The sequence below is a fragment of the Phyllobates terribilis genome, unplaced genomic scaffold (assembly GCF_046119375.1).
Source record: "Phyllobates terribilis strain yellow unplaced genomic scaffold, ASM4611937v1 Scaffold_8__6_contigs__length_399053987, whole genome shotgun sequence".
Classification (NCBI taxonomy): Eukaryota; Metazoa; Chordata; class Amphibia; order Anura; family Dendrobatidae; genus Phyllobates; species Phyllobates terribilis.
In genome coordinates this window covers 171,782,637-171,800,112 of record NW_027362768.1, presented here as the reverse complement: position 1 = coordinate 171,800,112, position 17,476 = coordinate 171,782,637, and the positions used below count along the sequence as shown (strand labels likewise).

Here is a 17,476-nt window from a genome sequence, read left to right as displayed (position 1 = left end):
AGTGAGCAGGAATGTCAGATATTACCACGGCTTATAGGGTGAATGTGGAGATGTTGGGGGTCATTACTGAGCATGTTCCAGATTCCCCCCACAAGATTGGGGAGACAGGATCCTGGGATGTGGGGGGTCCATATAACAAAACTGCACTTAATCCAGCAGCAGCTACTTAGTAGGGGGTACGCCCACCACAGACCCTCAGAACTCAATGGAGAAAGACATAGGTGAGGATATGAAATAATTGTTCAATATATGAATTCCCATTTAAAGGGGTTTTCCACTACTCAGGTCATCGACATCTGATCATTGGCGACAAGACCCCGGCACCCCGAGACTGGCTGTTACCAGCTACAGCCGAATGTGAACGGTGTACAGAGAAGTGACAGTGCAGCGCCATACATCCTGTGCTGGCCACTCTCAGGTACTGCAGCTCAGATCATATTCACTTCAATAGGAGCTGAACTGCAGTACCTGGGAGTGACCACTACATGGTGTGCAGCGCTTTGCTGATCCAGCATTAACATGTTGCCGCTGTAGCAGCTGATCTTCAGGGTCGCGGACCCCCTCCGATCTGATATCGATGCCCTATGCATCAATATTTAAGCAGTGGACAAACCCTTTAAGGTTCATGGCCACTGTAATGATTGTAAAAAACGTGAAATCCACATTCCACCTTTTGATGCAGGGTTTGTCTCCATCTTTAGCTTCAGACCAGAACTTGGCTGCAGACGGCTTAGTAGGGAAATAATATCTGGGGAAAGCTAAGGAAAAAATAAATCCAATATAACAGCGGCGCAACGGCTGCACCGGAAAGCGCAATGCCGGCATTACATGATCCAATCATCCGAACTTGAGAATCTGGCACAGAACGGACACAAGAGAAGCAGCCGGCAGGACGGAAAATCACTGACAGAAGCAGAATTTCTGCAAAAATGTGGGCTCTTAGGAGTCAGTCTTCTAGTTTTCTATATAGAATATCACAGACAGCGATAAACTACATCCTAAACATCAGGAAAGTCAGAGCACAAAACACTTGGGTCACGTTTTCTCCACTCACACCCAAAGCTGTGTTGGCATTTCTGCCATTGTCAGTGATGTGAGTGCTGAGCTGTAAAAGGAAATTTCCATCTTCATAGGATAGAGCTTGTAAAAACAAAATGTATGAAAATGGCAACAACCCTTTTAACAATGTCAGTCCTCCGAGCTCCCACAATGCTCTGCTCTCAGGTAAAGGTAAACCAGCGGGGTTCTCGATTTCGCTTTAGATCTAGACAGAGAAGAAAACGGCGGCTTCGCTGAGGAGCAATAGATGAAGGATACTCCTCTTCTAGCAGCATCTTCTCGATGACGGCGCGGTTCTCAGCGCTGATTGTGCTGTCCAGGGTCCACGGCTAAAAAAGGAAAACAGATCGGGGGAAAATTTAATACTAAAAAAATAAGGTAAAAAACGAGCTTCGATCACTGCAGACTAATCCCTTAACGGGGATGTCCGATCTTGGGATACAAGTCTATAGTGAGCTCAATGTGAGGATTCAAAAGTCTGCAGTCACATGAAGTGACTGCAGACTTGTACCCCAATAAGCCGGAAGCATTGCACAAGTGATTGTACCCCTGGAGGAGGACTTAAAAAAAAACACAATATAAAATAAAACAAAAAAAATAAAAAAGTGCAGTAAACAGTGACACAGAACTAATTATTGGATTTATAAAAGTTTTTCTTTTAAGTTTTTTTCTGAGCATTAAGAATGTGAAGAAAAAAAAAAATGTTATCACTAGAATCGCACTGACGTGCAGAATAAAATCACCAGGTCCTCGTAGGTCTATGTGAAATAAAAAAAAGTTCTGGCTCTAATAATATAAGGAGGAGAAAAAAAAACAATAGCAAAGACGGGAAATGGTGGCGTAGAAGTGTGATACCTGCAGCCATGAGATTGGCGCGGGGCAGGCGGTCAGCCGGATACTCACTGTCAGCAGGTCTTCTCGCCTCCACGCGGGGTCCATGTTGGGATCGGGGGTGAACGCTGAGCTCAGACTTTCGTGGTTTCTGCAGGATACGCACAGGAGATCAGCGACTCGGACAATCAATATGACAATCACTAATACCCCCAGCAGGCTTAATGATGATTGGTGTTCACACCCTCATCTGGGTGTAACACCCAGGGGTCACGGAGAAGAGTTAGTGCATTTTCAGCTGCTGCCAGATATGTACAATGGTCAGGGACTGACCTGCATCTCTGGGGGAGGCTGTGTGCAGCTCACAGAGCATTGTCTACACTGATCCATAGTAACAAACCTCCTGCTGTGCCAGTAATGGTTTTTAGCTTATAAATGGAAACAAGCACATGCTCATTCACCGACAGACAGCAGAAGTCTTGAAAACGAGGAGTAATAGAAAACAAACTATCAATGATGTGGATTTCAGCTACGTATCTGATTATCAGCTCTTCTGCCAAACTCCGTTATAGTAGAATGCTGTGAAACAATACAAGTGTCGTAGAGTGCGAGCTCTGCTGCCCACACCCCACATATTATCCTCACCCCCTGCACGACTCAGTCACATCTCCCTCTATGTCCACATCCGCCTCCTCCGCCATGTTGTCTGCGCCTCAAACGGCCTCTTCTGACGTCATTAGGACAGCAGCCAATAGGTTTCCCCGGGAGCCACATTAGTACACCCTCAGTCCTTCCAGGCGCCATCTTGCTCCTCTCATTGAAACGCTTGAGGACATGTTGGTCAACCCACACGATTTTATGTTTTTTTTTTCAGCACCGGAGCCTTTCCAGGGTGATTATTTCGTTTCTTTACACGTTAGCCTTAGAATAATACTTGAAAACGTGGCCTAGATCGAATCTCTGTGGTAGAGTGGGTGTACCAAGATGGCGGCGAAATGACACCCACGTGACAGTGGCTGCTCTGCCCGTGCTCTCCGTCCTCCTCCGGGTTGTGGGGAGTCTGTCACACTTCTTACCCGTCTCTGGTCGGTGTATTAGCGGTGGACGGACGGTAAATGGGAGGGTTTGGCTGTGACTGGCTGTGACCCTGAGATTTGGCCTTCTTGGTTGTGGTGAGTGTGGGGGTCAGGGTCATTTTGCTGGGGGAGGGGCTTCTGTGACAGCTGTAGAGGCTAGGAAGTTGTGGAACCACAAACACCAGCATGCCATGCAAGTCAAAGCCATGCCTGCTGTATAGGAAAGTTGGGGCCACGTCATTTGTCCTTTTATTTTTCTCCAAACATGAAAAAAAAGGTCAGAAAAGTGTAATCAGCGTAAAATGTCCCTGATTCTCCAGATCTGTGCGATCACGGAGATCCCAAGCCTGTACAGTTTGCGTTTTTTTATTATTATTTTAGTGATTTTTTAAAAAAATTCTGAACTATGTAAAAACAATAAAAAAAAAAATAAATCACTTTTTATTGCATTTTTTTGGGGAGGAGGCGCAGCAGCTGAAAACTGCAATTCCGTTGTTTCCATTATTTTTTTCTTCTATGTTTATTTGTATTTATATATTTATTTTTGAATGGGGAAAAAGAAAGCGATTTACATTTTTGTTTTCATTTTTAATAAAAAAAAAAAAAAACTTTGTAAACTTTTCACTTCAGTCCTTCTAGTCGCCTTGAACCTGTGATCGTTTGCTTGTACGGTATACTGCGATACATCAGACTGATCGTGGCATTGAAGTGGTTAAACAGCAGTGATTGGAGCTAGCTCTGCTCGCTGCTGTTGGAGGCAGGTGCAGGCTGTATAACACAGCCGGCACTTGCCAGGCATGGAGCGAGCTCATCTGCTAATCCCATGATGGATATATATACTGTGTGTGTTATTGAGCAAGGACGGGTTAATACATCTCCTTGCACTGTGATAAATGTATGATTGTTGGGGGTCCACTTGCTGTAACCCCACTGATCCTGAGAATGGGGGTCACGAAGTCCTTTGCAGTTAATGGTGTGGTGCTATAAGACCAATCCATTAGACACTTTCCCGCCAAAAATCTAATTCTTGCTCCAATTTAGCATGCACCATAATTTGCAACTTTTTTGAGGCCTCTTTTCTTCCTCTTTGTTCCAAGACCTCTGCTTGCTGCCAGTGAATGGTGATTGATGGGAACGGCTTCTCCTCTCTGAGCCTGTAGAATACTGAAGATACATTGTAGTGAATTTCTTATAAGACAGTTATGATACATTGTATCCGACGCCTGTAACATTGTACTGGTTGTGTCTCTCCAGGAGGATGAGGATGGAGGCAGCCCGGATCCTGTGCACCTACAGACAGAGAATATGCTCCCTGAACAGACTCCTCTCTTCTAGATTAACCCTTCATAGTCACTTCTTAAATGCACCAAATACAAGAAGAACGGAGCAGGTCCTGAGGACTGCACATTATCGGCCCGCCTGGCCATCACCCTCTGTATCCTCCATAGCCAGGAGTGCGGTCTGTGGGGGGCACAGCCAAGTAGTGTATACCAGTTATATACAGAGCTCAGGGGTCTCCTTCAGGCTCCCCCTAAACAACCCTGGGGTCAGGAGGTCCATCCACACCACCCGCCGCCTCAATGTCCTCCTGCCTCCGCACATCTGGCTTTTAATCAAACCGCTACAAAAACTGTTTGCTATTATCCTTGGCAGGTCAGGTATAACATGTTACTTTTATGTCTCATTACTAGTGTTGAGCGATACCTTCCGATATCAGGAAATATCGTATCGGATTGGATCGGGCCGATACCCAAAAAGTATCGGATATCGCCGATTCCGATACCGGAAACCAATGCAAGTCAATGGGACACAAATATCGGAATGAAAATAAACCCTTTCTTTCCTTGTAGGTTAATTCTACATGAAGTAAAACAACTAAGAATAATGTAGAATGACATGAAAAGCCGGCAATTCATCAGCGGCATTCACCGGTACCCGACAATTTACAACAGAAAGAATAGAGCTTCACACATAGATTAGATAGATAGAAACATGTCAGTCACATATATATGAAGTACAGTGACAGTGTTGCTTACTGTACTTGTCATTTAGTGTAAAGGATTTATTAAAAAAAATATTAGTGTTTTCGTGCACCGTCTCTTTAAAAAAGCCGGCCGGCAATTCAGCATCTGTACCCGACAATTTATAACAGACAGAATAGAGCTTCACACATAGATTAGATAGATAGAAACATGTCAGTCACATATATAAGAAGTACAGTGACAGTGTTGCTTACAGAACTTGTCATTTAGTGTAAAGGATTTATTTAAAAAAATAATAGTGTTTTCATGCACTGTCTCTTTAAGAAAGCCGGCCGGCAATTCAGCATCTGTACCCGACAATTTAGAATAGAAGGAATAGAGAATCACACATAGATTAGATAGATAGAAACATGTCAGTCACATATATATGAAGTACAGTGACAGTGTTGATTACTGTACTTGTCATTTAGTGTTAAAATAAAGGATTTATTTAAAAAAAAATTGGCGTGGGGTTCCCCTTAATTTTAGGCTCTAGCGGAGGTTAAGCAGACAGCTGGGGCAAATGTTTGAAGCCTGGGAAGGGGGTAATACCCACGGAGCTTCCCAGGCTACTAATATCAGCCCCCAGCTGAATACCTAGCCTTTACTAGCTATTAAAATGGGGGACCCCCCCAAAAAAATGACGTGGGGTCCCCCCTAATTTAATAGCTAGCACAGGCTAGGCAGACAGCTGGGGGCTGATATTAATAGCCCAGGAAGGGTGCCATGAATATTGGCCCCCTCCCAGGCTAGAAACACCAGCCGTCAGCCGCCCCAGAAATGGCGCATCCATAGGATGCGCCAATTCTGGCACTTAGCCTCGCTCTTCCACGCTGCCCTGGTGCGGTGGCAGGGGGTAATAGGGTTGGGGTTGATGTCAGCTTATAATGCCAGCTGACATCAAGCCCAGGTTAGTAATGGAGAGGCGTCTATAAGACACCCCCATTACTAACCCCATAGTCAAAGTTAAAAGAAAACACAAACACCCAGAATAAAGTCCTTTAATTGAAATAAAGACACAATTCTTTATTGTTCTAAATTAAACCATACTTACCATCACGCCCATTCCAGCTGAAGCCAACGATCTCCTGCAATAAAAGAAAAATAATAAAGCAACCTCATCCTTACCTTTCGATGGTTCCCAGGACAGCTCCAGCTCTGCTACATCGAGATGACAGGCTGGACCGCAGCAGAAAGCTGCCATCCAGCCTGTCATCCCGCAGACACTGAGAAGCGCAGGCATGCTTGCGCTCCTCAGTGTCTCTCTGTGACGTCATCCAGATGAGCCGAGTTCATGTCCAATGAACTCAGCTCACCTCATGCACGTCACTGACAGCGTGGGAAAATTCTCCTGCACTCAGCGCTTCAGCGTGAGAATTCTCCCACGCTGTCAGTGACATACATGAGGTGAGGTCATGTCCAATGAACTCAGCTCACCTCATGCACGTCACTGACAGCGTGGGAAAATTCTCACGCTGAAGTGCTGAGTGCAGGAGAATTTTCCCACGCTGTCAGTGACGTACATGAAGTGAGCGGAGTTCATTGGACATGACCTCGGCTCATCTGGATGCCGTCACAGCCAGACACTGAGGAGTGGAAGCATGCCTGCGCTTCTCAGTGTCTGCGGGATGACAGGATGGATGGCAGCGTTCTGCTGCGGTCCAGCCTGTCATCTCGATGTAGCAGAGCTGAAGCTGTCGTGGGAGCCATGGAAAGGTAAGGATGAGGTTGCTTTATTATTTTACTTTTATTGCAGGAGATCGTTGGCTTCAGCTGGAATGGGCGTGGTGGTAAGTATGGTTTAATTTAGAACAATAAAGAATTGTGTGTTTATTTCAATTAAAGGACTTTTTTCTGGGTGTTGTGTTTTTTTAAATACTTTACTAGAAATTCATGGTGGTCATGTCTAATATTGGCGTGACCCCATGAATTTTGGGCTTAGGGCCAGCTGATAATGCCAAGCTGGCCTTAACCCCTTTATTACCCAGTGAGCCACCGCACCAGGGCCCTGGATGAGTTGGGTACAGCGCCAGAAGATGGCGCTTCTATGAACGCGCCATTTTCTGGGGCGGCTGCGGACTGCAATTTGCAGCGGGGGTGGCCCAGAAAGCTTGGGTCTCCCTGCGCTGCGGATTCCAGCCCCCAGCTGCCTAGTTGTATCTGGCTGGGCACAAAAATAGGGCGAAGCCCCACGCATTTTTTTTTAAAATTATTTCATGAAATTCATGGAATAATTAAGAAAAAAAGGGCTTCCCTATATTGTTGTGTCCAACCAGGTACAAATAGGCAGCTGGTGGTTGGGGGCAGCCTGTTCCTGCCTGCTGTACCTGGCTGGACACAAATATAGGGCGAAGCCCCACGTCAATTTTTTTTAAAATAAGTCCTTTATTTTAACACTAAATGACATTTGAGGAGTTAATAAAGATGCAGTCCCTAAATTATTATTTATTTTTTAATTAATTTTTCCCAAAACTTTTGACGTGGGCTTCGCCATATTTTTGTATGCCAGCCAGGTACAGCATCCAGCTTCTATGAACGCGCCATTTTCCGGGGTGGCTGCGCACTGCAATTTTCAGCGGGGGGGGGGGGCAGAAAGCTTGGGCCTCCCTGCGCTGCAGATTCCATCCCCCAGCTGCCTAGTTGTACCTGGCTGGACACAAAAATAGGGAGAAGCTTCACGTATTTTTTTTTTTTAATTATTTCATGAAATTCATGAAATAATTAAGAAAAAAAGGGCTTCCCTATATTGTTGTGTCCAACCAGGTACAAATAGGCAGCTGGTGGTTGGGGGCAGCCCGTTCCTGCCTGCTGTACCTGGCTGGACACAAATATAGTGCGAAGCCCCACGTCAATTTTTTTTAAATCATTTCAGGAAATTCATGAAATAATTTAAAAAAATTGATGTGGGGCTTCGCCCTATATTTGTGTCCAGTCAGGTACAGCAGGCAGGAACGGGCTGCCCCCAACCACCAGCTGCCTATTTGTACCTAGCCGGACACAACAATATAGGGAAGCCCTTTTTTTCTGAATTATTCCATGAATTTCATGAATTTAAAAAAAAAAAAACGTGGAGCTTCGCCCTATTTTTGTGTCCAGCCAGGTACAACTAGGCAGCTGGGGGCTGGAATCTGCAGCGCAGGGAGGCCCAAGCTTTCTGGGCCCCACCCGCTGCAAATTGCAGTCCGCAGCCGCCCCGGAAAATGGCGCGTTCATAGAAGCGCCATCTTCTGGCGCTGTACCCAACTCATCCAGGGCCCTGATGCGGTGGCTCACTGGGTAATAAAGGGGTTAAGGCCAGCTTGGCATTATCAGCTGGCCCTAAGCCCGAAATTCATGGGGTCACGCCAATATTAGACATGACCACCATGAATTTCTAGTAAAGTATTTAAAAAAAACACAAACACCCAGAAAAAAGTCCTTTAATTGAAATAAACACACAATTCTTTATTGTTCTAAATTAAACCATACTTACCATCACGCCCATTCCAGCTGAAGCCAACGATCTCCTGCAATAAAAGAAAAATAATAAAGCAACCTCATCCTTACCTTTCCATGGCTCCCACGACGGCTCCAGCTCTGCTACATCGAGATGACAGGCTGGACCGCAGCAGAACGCTGCCATCCAGCCTGTCATCCCGCAGACACTGAGAAGCGCAGGCATACTTCCACTCCTCAGTGTCTGGCTGTGACGGCATCCAGATGAGCCGACAATGAACTCGGCTCACCTCATGTACGTCACTGACAGCGTGGGAGAATTCTCCTGCACTCAGCGCTTCAGCGTGAGAATTTTCCCACGCTGTCAGTGACGTGCATGAGGTGAGGTCATGTCCCATGAACTCGGCGCACCTCATGCACGTCACTGACAGCGTGGGAGAATTCTCACGCTGAAGCGCTGAGTGCAGGAGAATTTTCCCACGCTGTCAGTGACGTGCATGAGGTGAGCTGAGTTCATTGGACATGACCTCGGCTCATCTGGATGACGTCACAGAAAGACGCTGAGGAGCGCAAGCATGCCTGCGCTTCTCAGTGTCCGCGGGATGACAGGCTGGATGGCAGCGTTCTGCTGCGGTCCAGCCTGTCATCTCGATGTAGCAGAGCTGAAGCTGTCCTGGGAACCATGGAAAGGTAAGGATGAGGTTGCTTTATTATTTTACTTTTATTGCAGGAGATCGTTGGCTTCAGCTGGAATGGGTGTGGCGGTAAGTATGGTTTAATTTAGAACAATAAAGAATTGTGTCTTTATTTCAATTAAAGGACTTTTTTCTGGGTGTTTGTGTTTTTTTTAAATACTTTACTAGAAATTCATGGCGGTCATGTCTAATATTGGCGTGACCCCATGAATTTCGGGCTTAGGGCCAGCTGATAATGCCAAGCTGGCCTTAACCCCTTTATTACCCAGTGAGCCACCGCACCAGGGCCCTGGATGAGTTGGGTACAGCGCCAGAAGATGGCGCTTCTATGAACGCGCCATTTTCCGGGGCGGCTGCGGACTGCAATTTGCAGCGGGTGGGACCCAGAAAGCTTGGGTCTCCCTGCGCTGCAGATTCCAGCCCCCAGCTGCCTAGTTGTACCTGGCTGGACACAAAAATAGGGCGAAGCGCCACACATTTTTTTTTTTAATTATTTCATGAAATTCATGGAATAATTAAGAAAAAAAGGGCTTCCCTATATTGTTGTGTCCGGCTAGGTACAAATAGGCAGCTGGTGGTTGGGGGCAGCCCGTTCCTGCCTGCTGTACCTGGCTGGACACAATTATAGGGCGAAGCCCCACATAATTTTTTTTTAATTATTTCATGAATTTCCTGAAATAATTAAAAAAAAATTGACGTGGGGCTTCACACTATATTTGTGTCCAGCCAGGTACAGCAGGCAGGAACGGGCTGCCCCCAACCACCAGCTGCCTATTTGTACCTAGCCGGACACAACAATATAGGGAAGCCCTTTTTTTCTTAATTATTCCATGAATTTCATGAAATAATTAAAAAAAAAAAAACGTGGAGCTTCTCCCTATTTTTGTGTCCAGCCAGGTACAACTAGGCAGCTGGGGGATGGAATCTGCAGCGCAGGGAGGCCCAAGCTTTTTGCCCTCCCCCCCCCCGCTGAAAATTGCAGTCCGCGGCCGCCCCGGAAAATGGCGCGTTCATAGAAGCTGGATGCTGTACCTGGCTGGCATACAAAAATATGGCGAAGCCCACGTCAAAAGTTTTGGGAAAAATTTATTAAAAAATAAATAATAATTTAGGGACTGCATCTTTATTAAGTCCTCAAATGTCATTTAGTGTTAAAATAAAGGATTTATTTAAAAAAAAAATGGCGTGGGATCCCCCATAATTTTAGTCTCTAGCGGAGGTTAAGCAGACGGCTGGGGCAGATGTTTGAAGCCTGGGAAGGGGGTAAAACCCACGGAGCTTCCCAGGCTACTAATATCAGCCCCCAGCTGAATACCTAGCCTTTACTAGCTATTAAAATGGGGGACCCCCCAAAAAAAAATGACGTGGGGTCCCCTCTATTTTAATAGCTAGCAAAGGCTAGGCAGACAGCTGGGGGCTGATATTAATAGCTCAGGAAGGGTGCCATGAATATTGGCCCCCTCCCAGGCTAGAAACACCAGCCGTCAGCCGCCCCAGAAATGGCGCATCCATAGGATGCGCCAATTCTGGCACTTAGCCTCGCTCTTCCACGCTGCCCTGGTGCGGTGGCAGGGGGTAATAGTGGTGGGGTTCATGTCAGCGCCAGCTGCCATGAAGCCCAGGTTAGTAATGATGGCCGTCTATATGACACCCCCATTACTAACCTACAAAGTGTTAAAAAGAAAAAACACACTACACCCAGAAAAAAATAATTTATTTGAAATAAAACACCATTTTATTTAATTCTTAGTTTACTAAAAAAAAAATAGTTACCTGTCCACGTTCCTGCGCTGATCTCCCATGCACAGCTGTCACATCTGGAGATGGTGACAGCTGTGCATGGCTGCTGTAAGCTCACGCTGCCGGGAACACGTCCGCTCCCGGCAGCGGGAGCCACTGACTGAGGTCACCGGAGTGCATTCAGGCAGCGCAGCTCCGGAGACCTCCTTTACGGCAGTGCTGTACCGTGGGAATTTCTCACGATACAGCAGTGCCGTAAAGGAGCTGACCGGAGCAGCGCTGCCTGAACTCCGGTGAACCCTTACGGCCCCGTCATTCTAGCGGCGGCAGCGGTTCAGAGCGGTCACATTCTATGTGGCTGCTCTGAACTGGAGATCTTCGTGGGACACTCGTGGACTACTACGGAGGGGTAAGGATAAGGTTGTGGTTTATTATTTTATATTTTATTACAGGAGATCGATGGCTTCGGGGAATTAGGTGTCTAGGTGAGTATAGGTGTAGTTTTTTATTTTTTACTTTATTTTAGGTGGCGATCGGCGGGGACAGGTAATGTATGAACTAATTTCTTTTAGGTAACCACTGGCCACCAATGACATGTATCTAACATTTATTGGGGACACAGTAGGGCAATTTAAATAGCAGGATCAGGCTGATGGGAACTACTGCTCCCATCGAGCTGATCCTGCTGGCAGGAGTGGACGGGGGACAGACATAGGCCGATGGGAGTAGTAGTGTCACATCGGCCTATGTCTGCCCGCACACACACCCGCACACACACCCGCACACACACACCCCGCACACACACCCGCACACACACCCCGCACACACACCCGCACACACACCCGCACACACACCCCGCACACACACACACACCCCGCACACACACACACACCCCGCACACACACACACCCCGCACACACTAATCATGACGGGTCTGGGAGGTGAGGCTGACCTGTGCGGCCGTGGGAAAGTTCATGTGAGTTCATGCAGTCAAGCATGAACTCACATGAACCCTCTGAGGGCACCGCGGCTACTTCAAATGAACAGCTGATCGGCATCACCTGATACCTCAGCTGTTCATTTGAAATAACCGGCGGGAAAGCGCAGCACAGAACGGGAAAGCCGGCGGTGAAGTCTTTTCACTGCCGGCTTCCCCGCCCGGGTCCTTCGCTCCTTGGTGCTGCGCTCCCCGCCCGGTCCTAATTTACGATCGGGATGGGAGGTGGCGAGGGGAGCGGAGGATCGGGGTGGGAGGCTGCGGGGAAGCAGTATGGGGCTGCGTGATTGTTTAAAAGCCGGCGGCTTTTTACCGCGCGCCGGCTTTTAAACAATCAGGAGAATTCTCCCCCGCTGGGATGGCATTCTGATGACAAGCTGGATCGCAGCTGAGCGCTGCCATCCAGCTTGTCATCCTTCAGAGACACTGCAGAGCGCAGGCATTATGGGAACTTCCGATTCCGGTATTCGATATTATAAAAGTATCGGAATTAAGTATCGGAATTCCGATACAGTGAATATCGGCCGATACCCGATATTTCAGTATCGGAATGCTCAACACTACTCATTACACACCTGAAATACTCTGTGCTGCAGTGTATCCTGCATCAACTGCTCTCCTGAAATAATCTGTGCTGCTGAGAAAATACTGTGTCCACTAAACTCATTGGCACCCCCAATTGTCTATGCCCCACCACCAAAATCACATCGTGGCATGAATGGACAGGGAGTCTACTCACCTGTCTCTTGCTTTTCTAGGAGTGTGAGGAGATGGTGGAAATCTCTTCCAGCAAACAAGCGACAGCTGTTCAAAGAGAGCGTGCGGCGGAATAAGTGGAAGCTTTCCCTTGGGGCTGGGGCCCTAGGGTGCGTCATTATTCTCTTCTACTTCACCAACCTGGAGGAGACGCCTATCACTGGGCGCAGCCGCCTCCTAGTGTTCAGGAAGGAGGACTACAACCTGCTCACCACCGTGGAGTATGAAAATGTGAGTATCATCCCGAACCTGCTGTACACAAAAGTGAGTGCAGCTCTGGAGTATAATACAGGATGTAACTCTGGATCAGTACAGGATCAGTAATGTAATGTATGTACACAGTGACTCCACCAGCAGAATAGTGAGTACAGCTCTGGAGTATAATACAGGATGTAACTCTGGATCAGTACAGGATCAGTAATGTAATGTATGTACATAGTGACTCCACCAGCGGAATAGTGAGTGCAGCTCTGGAGTATAATACAGGATGTAACTCAGGATCAATACAGGATCAGTAATGTAATGTATGTACACAGTGACTCCACCAGCGGAATAGTGAGTGCAGCTCTGGAGTATAATACAGGATGTAACTCAGGATCAGTACAGGATCAGTAATGTATGTACACAGTGACTGCACCAGCAGAATAGTGAGTGCAGCTCTGGAGTATAATACAGGATGTAACTCAGGATCAGTAATGTAATGTATGTACACAGTGACTGCACCAGCAGAATAGTGAGTGCAGCTCTGGAGTATAATACAGGATGTAACTCCGGATCAGTAATGTAATGTATGTACACAGTGACTGCACCAGCAGAATAGTGAGTGCAGCTCTGGAGTATAATACAGAAGGTAACTCAGGATCAGTAATGTAATGTATGTACACAGTGACTGCACCAGCAGAATAGTGAGTGCAGCTCTGGAGTATAATACAGGATGTAACTCAGGATCAGTACAGGATCAGTAATGTAATGTATGTACACAGTGACTGCACCAGCAGAATAGTGAGTGCAGCTCTGGAGTATAATACAGGATGTAACTCAGGATCAGTAATGTAATGTGTGTGCACAGTGACTGCACCAGCAGAATAGTGAGTGCAGCTCTGCTAACAAAGACATTTCAAGAAAACAACCATCAGCGTTTTCACGAAGCGTTTTAAAGACACCGTGTTCACATGCCCTTATGTTACAAACACCTTTCTTGTGGTTCACTGTTTTCAGTCCTTAGATTACAGTAATGTTCTGCCTCTTTAAGTACATACAGGTGCTTCTCACTAAATTAGAATATCATCAAAAAGTTAATTTATTTCAGTTCTTCAATCCAAAAAGTGAAACTCCTATATTATATAGAGTTTTGTGTTTTCATTGACTGTAAGCCATAATCATCAACATTAACAGAAATAAACACTTGAAATAGATCACTCTGTTTGTAATGACTCTATATAATATAGGAGTTTCACTTTTTGGATTGAAGAACTGAAATAAATTTACTTTTTGATGATATTCTAATTTAGTGAGAAGCACTTGTGATAGAAAAAATACACATTTAATATACATTTATGGCATGTACAAGGGCTTGTGGCGTGCCACTGTCAGTAAAAAGTGATTGGAATTCAAAATCACTGTATGCCATGAGTATATGATATAGGAATACGTCTAATAGTCATATAGAAACTTTTGAAATGTTCACAGATGATCTGGGACATAATTAAACCTTGTTTCACTGTAATGAAGTTCCCAGTGGAGGCTGATGGCAGGATATATTCGGTCTATGTGTTAGAAGTAGTTGGGCACCCTTCTATGCAGTGACCATGGTGCATCCATAGTGTAACGGGTCCGGGAGGCGGACTGTAACGGGTCCGGGAGGCGGAACCTCTGAGCTACTATACAAGGGGGCGGCCCTTGTAAGGGAGCGGGTGGCAGTCTCTGGGTGAACGGACAGGGAGTTACGGCAAGTGATCAGGGCAGTCTCTGGGTAAGGGGTAGGTACGACCTGTGATGGCAGAGCCTCCGGGTAGGCTAGCAGGCAGATGGTAGATGTGTGCTCCCAGGTGAGCAAGCGAGAGTCTCTGGAATAGCAGGTGGTCACGGCACGTGACGGCGGAACCTCCGGGCTGGCAGGCAGGTAGGTAACGGAGAAGCGCTCCCAGGTGAGCGGGCAAGAGTCTCTGGAATAGCTGGTGGTCACCGCACGTGACAACGGGACCTCCGGGCTGGCAAGCAGGCAGGTAACGGAGATGCGCTCCCAGGTGAGCGGGCAAGAGTCTCTGAGATAGCTGGTGGTCACAGCACGTGACAACGGAGCCTCCGGGCTGGCAAGCAGGCAGATAATGGAGAAGCGCTCCCAGGTGAGCGGGCAAGCTGGTCCATAGACAGACTGACCGGAGTAGTAAGGCAGACCGTCGGACCTCAGGCAAGCAGGCAGGTAGCTGATATGCGCTCCCAGGAGAGCGGGCAGGCTGGTCCTTTAGACAGACTGACAGGAGTAGTAAGGCAGACCGTCGGACCTCAGACTGGCAGACAGGTAACAAGTATTCAGGCAGGAATCAGGCAGGTAACTGGCAGGTAACTAGCAGGAAACTGGCAGGTAACTGGCAACGGGACCTGAGGGCTGAAGCACAGGTGAGACACAGGTGCAAACAACATTGCTCGGGCACCTCCATTTTGGAGGAGGTGCCTTATATATGATGAAGTCCTCCGGCCATTGGCCGGGGACTCTTTAGGGCGGCGCGCGCGGCCCCTTTAAGAGGAGGGGAGCGCGCGCGCGCGCGCCCTAAGCACAGGGGCCGGGAAGGAGCTCGCGCTGAGAGCAGAGCAGGAGGAGGACGCCGGGACGGAGCGCGCGCTGACAGCAGAGCGGGGGGAAGATGCCGGGCACGGAGCAGAGCGGTGAGGGGAGCAGCGTCCCTGCCTAGCAGAGGGCAGGGACGCCAGCGCTACACATAGTAGTAGGGATTGTAAGTTGCATGCACAGGGCATCCTCACCCATCGCATCGGGCATCTTCCATTCTCACATTTTTCTTATGAATGACTCCGCCTTCTACTTAAGCGACACAGATCGGATATGTTATTTGCACAGTTAAGTACCAGCTGTGAACAATTCCCCTTGATGAAAAGCTAATGAATTTTGAAAGAACGACTTCAGAAAAAGAAAAGAAAAAATGAAAAACATAACATTTTTCAAGACCAAACTAGTAAAAAAACAGCGGGACGGTAATAAAGACACTGGAGATTTCCTTGTGATGGCATCACAATCCACTCATTTGTTAATATTACTGGTGAATACAAAGAATGAACTGTTATAAGGATTATAATTCATGTATCTGGTGCAGAGGGCGCGCTATAGGAAGCCAGACACCTGCAAATATCACTGCGCTGTCCCACGGTGCTAACCGGCTCCGCGCTGTCCCACGGTCCTCCGTGCTGGGCCTGTCTAGTTATAGGAGGAAGGTGCCTGCACAGGAAATATCCTCACATTACTAAGAAGATCTGACATTCACAGTCTGGGAAAGCAAGGAGATAAGCGCCGTTTTTCCCTTCACTGGAGCTGAGGGGCTGAGGCCGCCCTCTGATAACACACCCATAGCATTATCCTCCTCCACTATCTGTACAATGCGTTCGGGGTGTAACATCTTCCTGGAATCACTAAACCCCGACTCCTCTATCAGATAGAGAAGTGCGGTCCTCACTGCACAGGACACGTCTCCTCCTGAGTCCAGTGGTGGCGGCTTTACACCACTCCATCCAACGCACGGCATTGTGCTTGGTGATGTATGGGCACATGCAACTGCTCGGCCATGAAGCTCTCGGCGGAGGCGCAGTGTTTGTGTGGATGTTATACCGGTGGAGGTCTGGACTTTGCTGTTATGGAATCAGCAGAGCGCTGGTGACTTTTCTGTCCTCTGCACTCGGCCCCCCGCTCTGTAACATTTCGGGGTCTCCACTTTGTGGCTGAGTTGCTGCTTTTCCTTCCACTTCTCAATAATATCACTCACAGATGATGGAGGAAGAAATGTCATGAACGGACTTGTTACCCTGGTGGCTCCTATTACAGGACCGGGTGTTATACACCGGTGGGCGAGTGTGTGTCTCAGTCATAATTGCGGTGCAGCCCCTCTTATCCCATTATGACCAGTCTTCTGGTCCCTGTACTGACAGCACTGGGCATTAGCTGGTTTTATTTGGGGGTCTGTCTAGTAAGGTGCCAATATAAAGTTTGAGAAGCCTTGGTTTAGTATATCCGGGGCCGGCTCCGGGGTTACACGGGCCGAAAGTCCCAGTGGGTCACTCTTCTCCTTATATTTTTCCTTCTCGCCTTCCATGTTGAGTCGATAGGGTTGTACTAGGACTTGCCTCCTTTGTTACGAGCTGTACTTTTTATCTTTACCAATTTGAGGTCAATATGACTTTCTGATGTCTTTTCATTCTGTTTTTTTTGGGGGGGAGGCAAAGTGACCAGAAAGCAGTGATTCCACCATTTTTTTTTTAAAACATTTTTTTTCATATGGAATAAATATAATATTTTATCATTTCAGAAAGTTGCGCATGTAGGGATACCAAATATGCAAATCCGTTACAATTTTGGAAAAAGTGGATGATAGGAGCTTGTATAAATAGATTTGCTTTTATATGTAAATAGATATTTTATTTACATATATTTTTTATTAGCAATAAGCAATTAGTACTGTAGTTCACTATGATACTGTAATATTACTGTATATTGTAAATTTACTGATCTCCGATGAGGCCCGGAAAGGCTTCACACGTGTACAAACATGGCTGACACTGGAGCCTGCACTAGGCCTCAGGCTGCCGCCATGACAACGCCATCAGCACCACAGAGTCATGTCACTATGAGGCCAATGGAAG

General features: G+C 47.1%; 2 protein-coding genes across 4 annotated transcripts in view; one reads left to right on the top strand and one right to left on the bottom strand.

Moving 5' to 3' along the window:
• Positions 1-2,691, bottom strand: part of MYSM1 (Myb like, SWIRM and MPN domains 1) — a 30,875-nt gene extending 28,184 nt beyond the window's left edge. Inside the window, exons 1-4 of the mRNA XM_073643726.1 lie at positions 2,536-2,691; positions 1,963-2,041; positions 1,318-1,388; positions 671-748 (exon numbers count right to left, since the gene is read on the bottom strand). Of these exons, the coding sequence (XP_073499827.1) occupies positions 671-748; positions 1,318-1,388; positions 1,963-2,041; positions 2,536-2,591 (284 nt within the window). The 5' untranslated portion in view covers positions 2,592-2,691. The remainder of the gene's footprint in view (positions 1-670; positions 749-1,317; positions 1,389-1,962; positions 2,042-2,535) is intronic.
• Positions 2,692-2,868: 177 nt separating this feature from the next.
• Positions 2,869-17,476, top strand: part of OMA1 (OMA1 zinc metallopeptidase) — a 100,625-nt gene continuing 86,017 nt past the window's right edge. For all 3 annotated transcript variants that reach the window (XM_073643730.1, XM_073643729.1, XM_073643727.1), the window contains exons 1-3: positions 2,869-3,062; positions 4,221-4,619; positions 12,613-12,841. In XM_073643730.1, the coding sequence (XP_073499831.1) occupies positions 4,225-4,619; positions 12,613-12,841 (624 nt within the window). In that variant the 5' untranslated portion in view covers positions 2,869-3,062; positions 4,221-4,224. The remainder of the gene's footprint in view (positions 3,063-4,220; positions 4,620-12,612; positions 12,842-17,476) is intronic.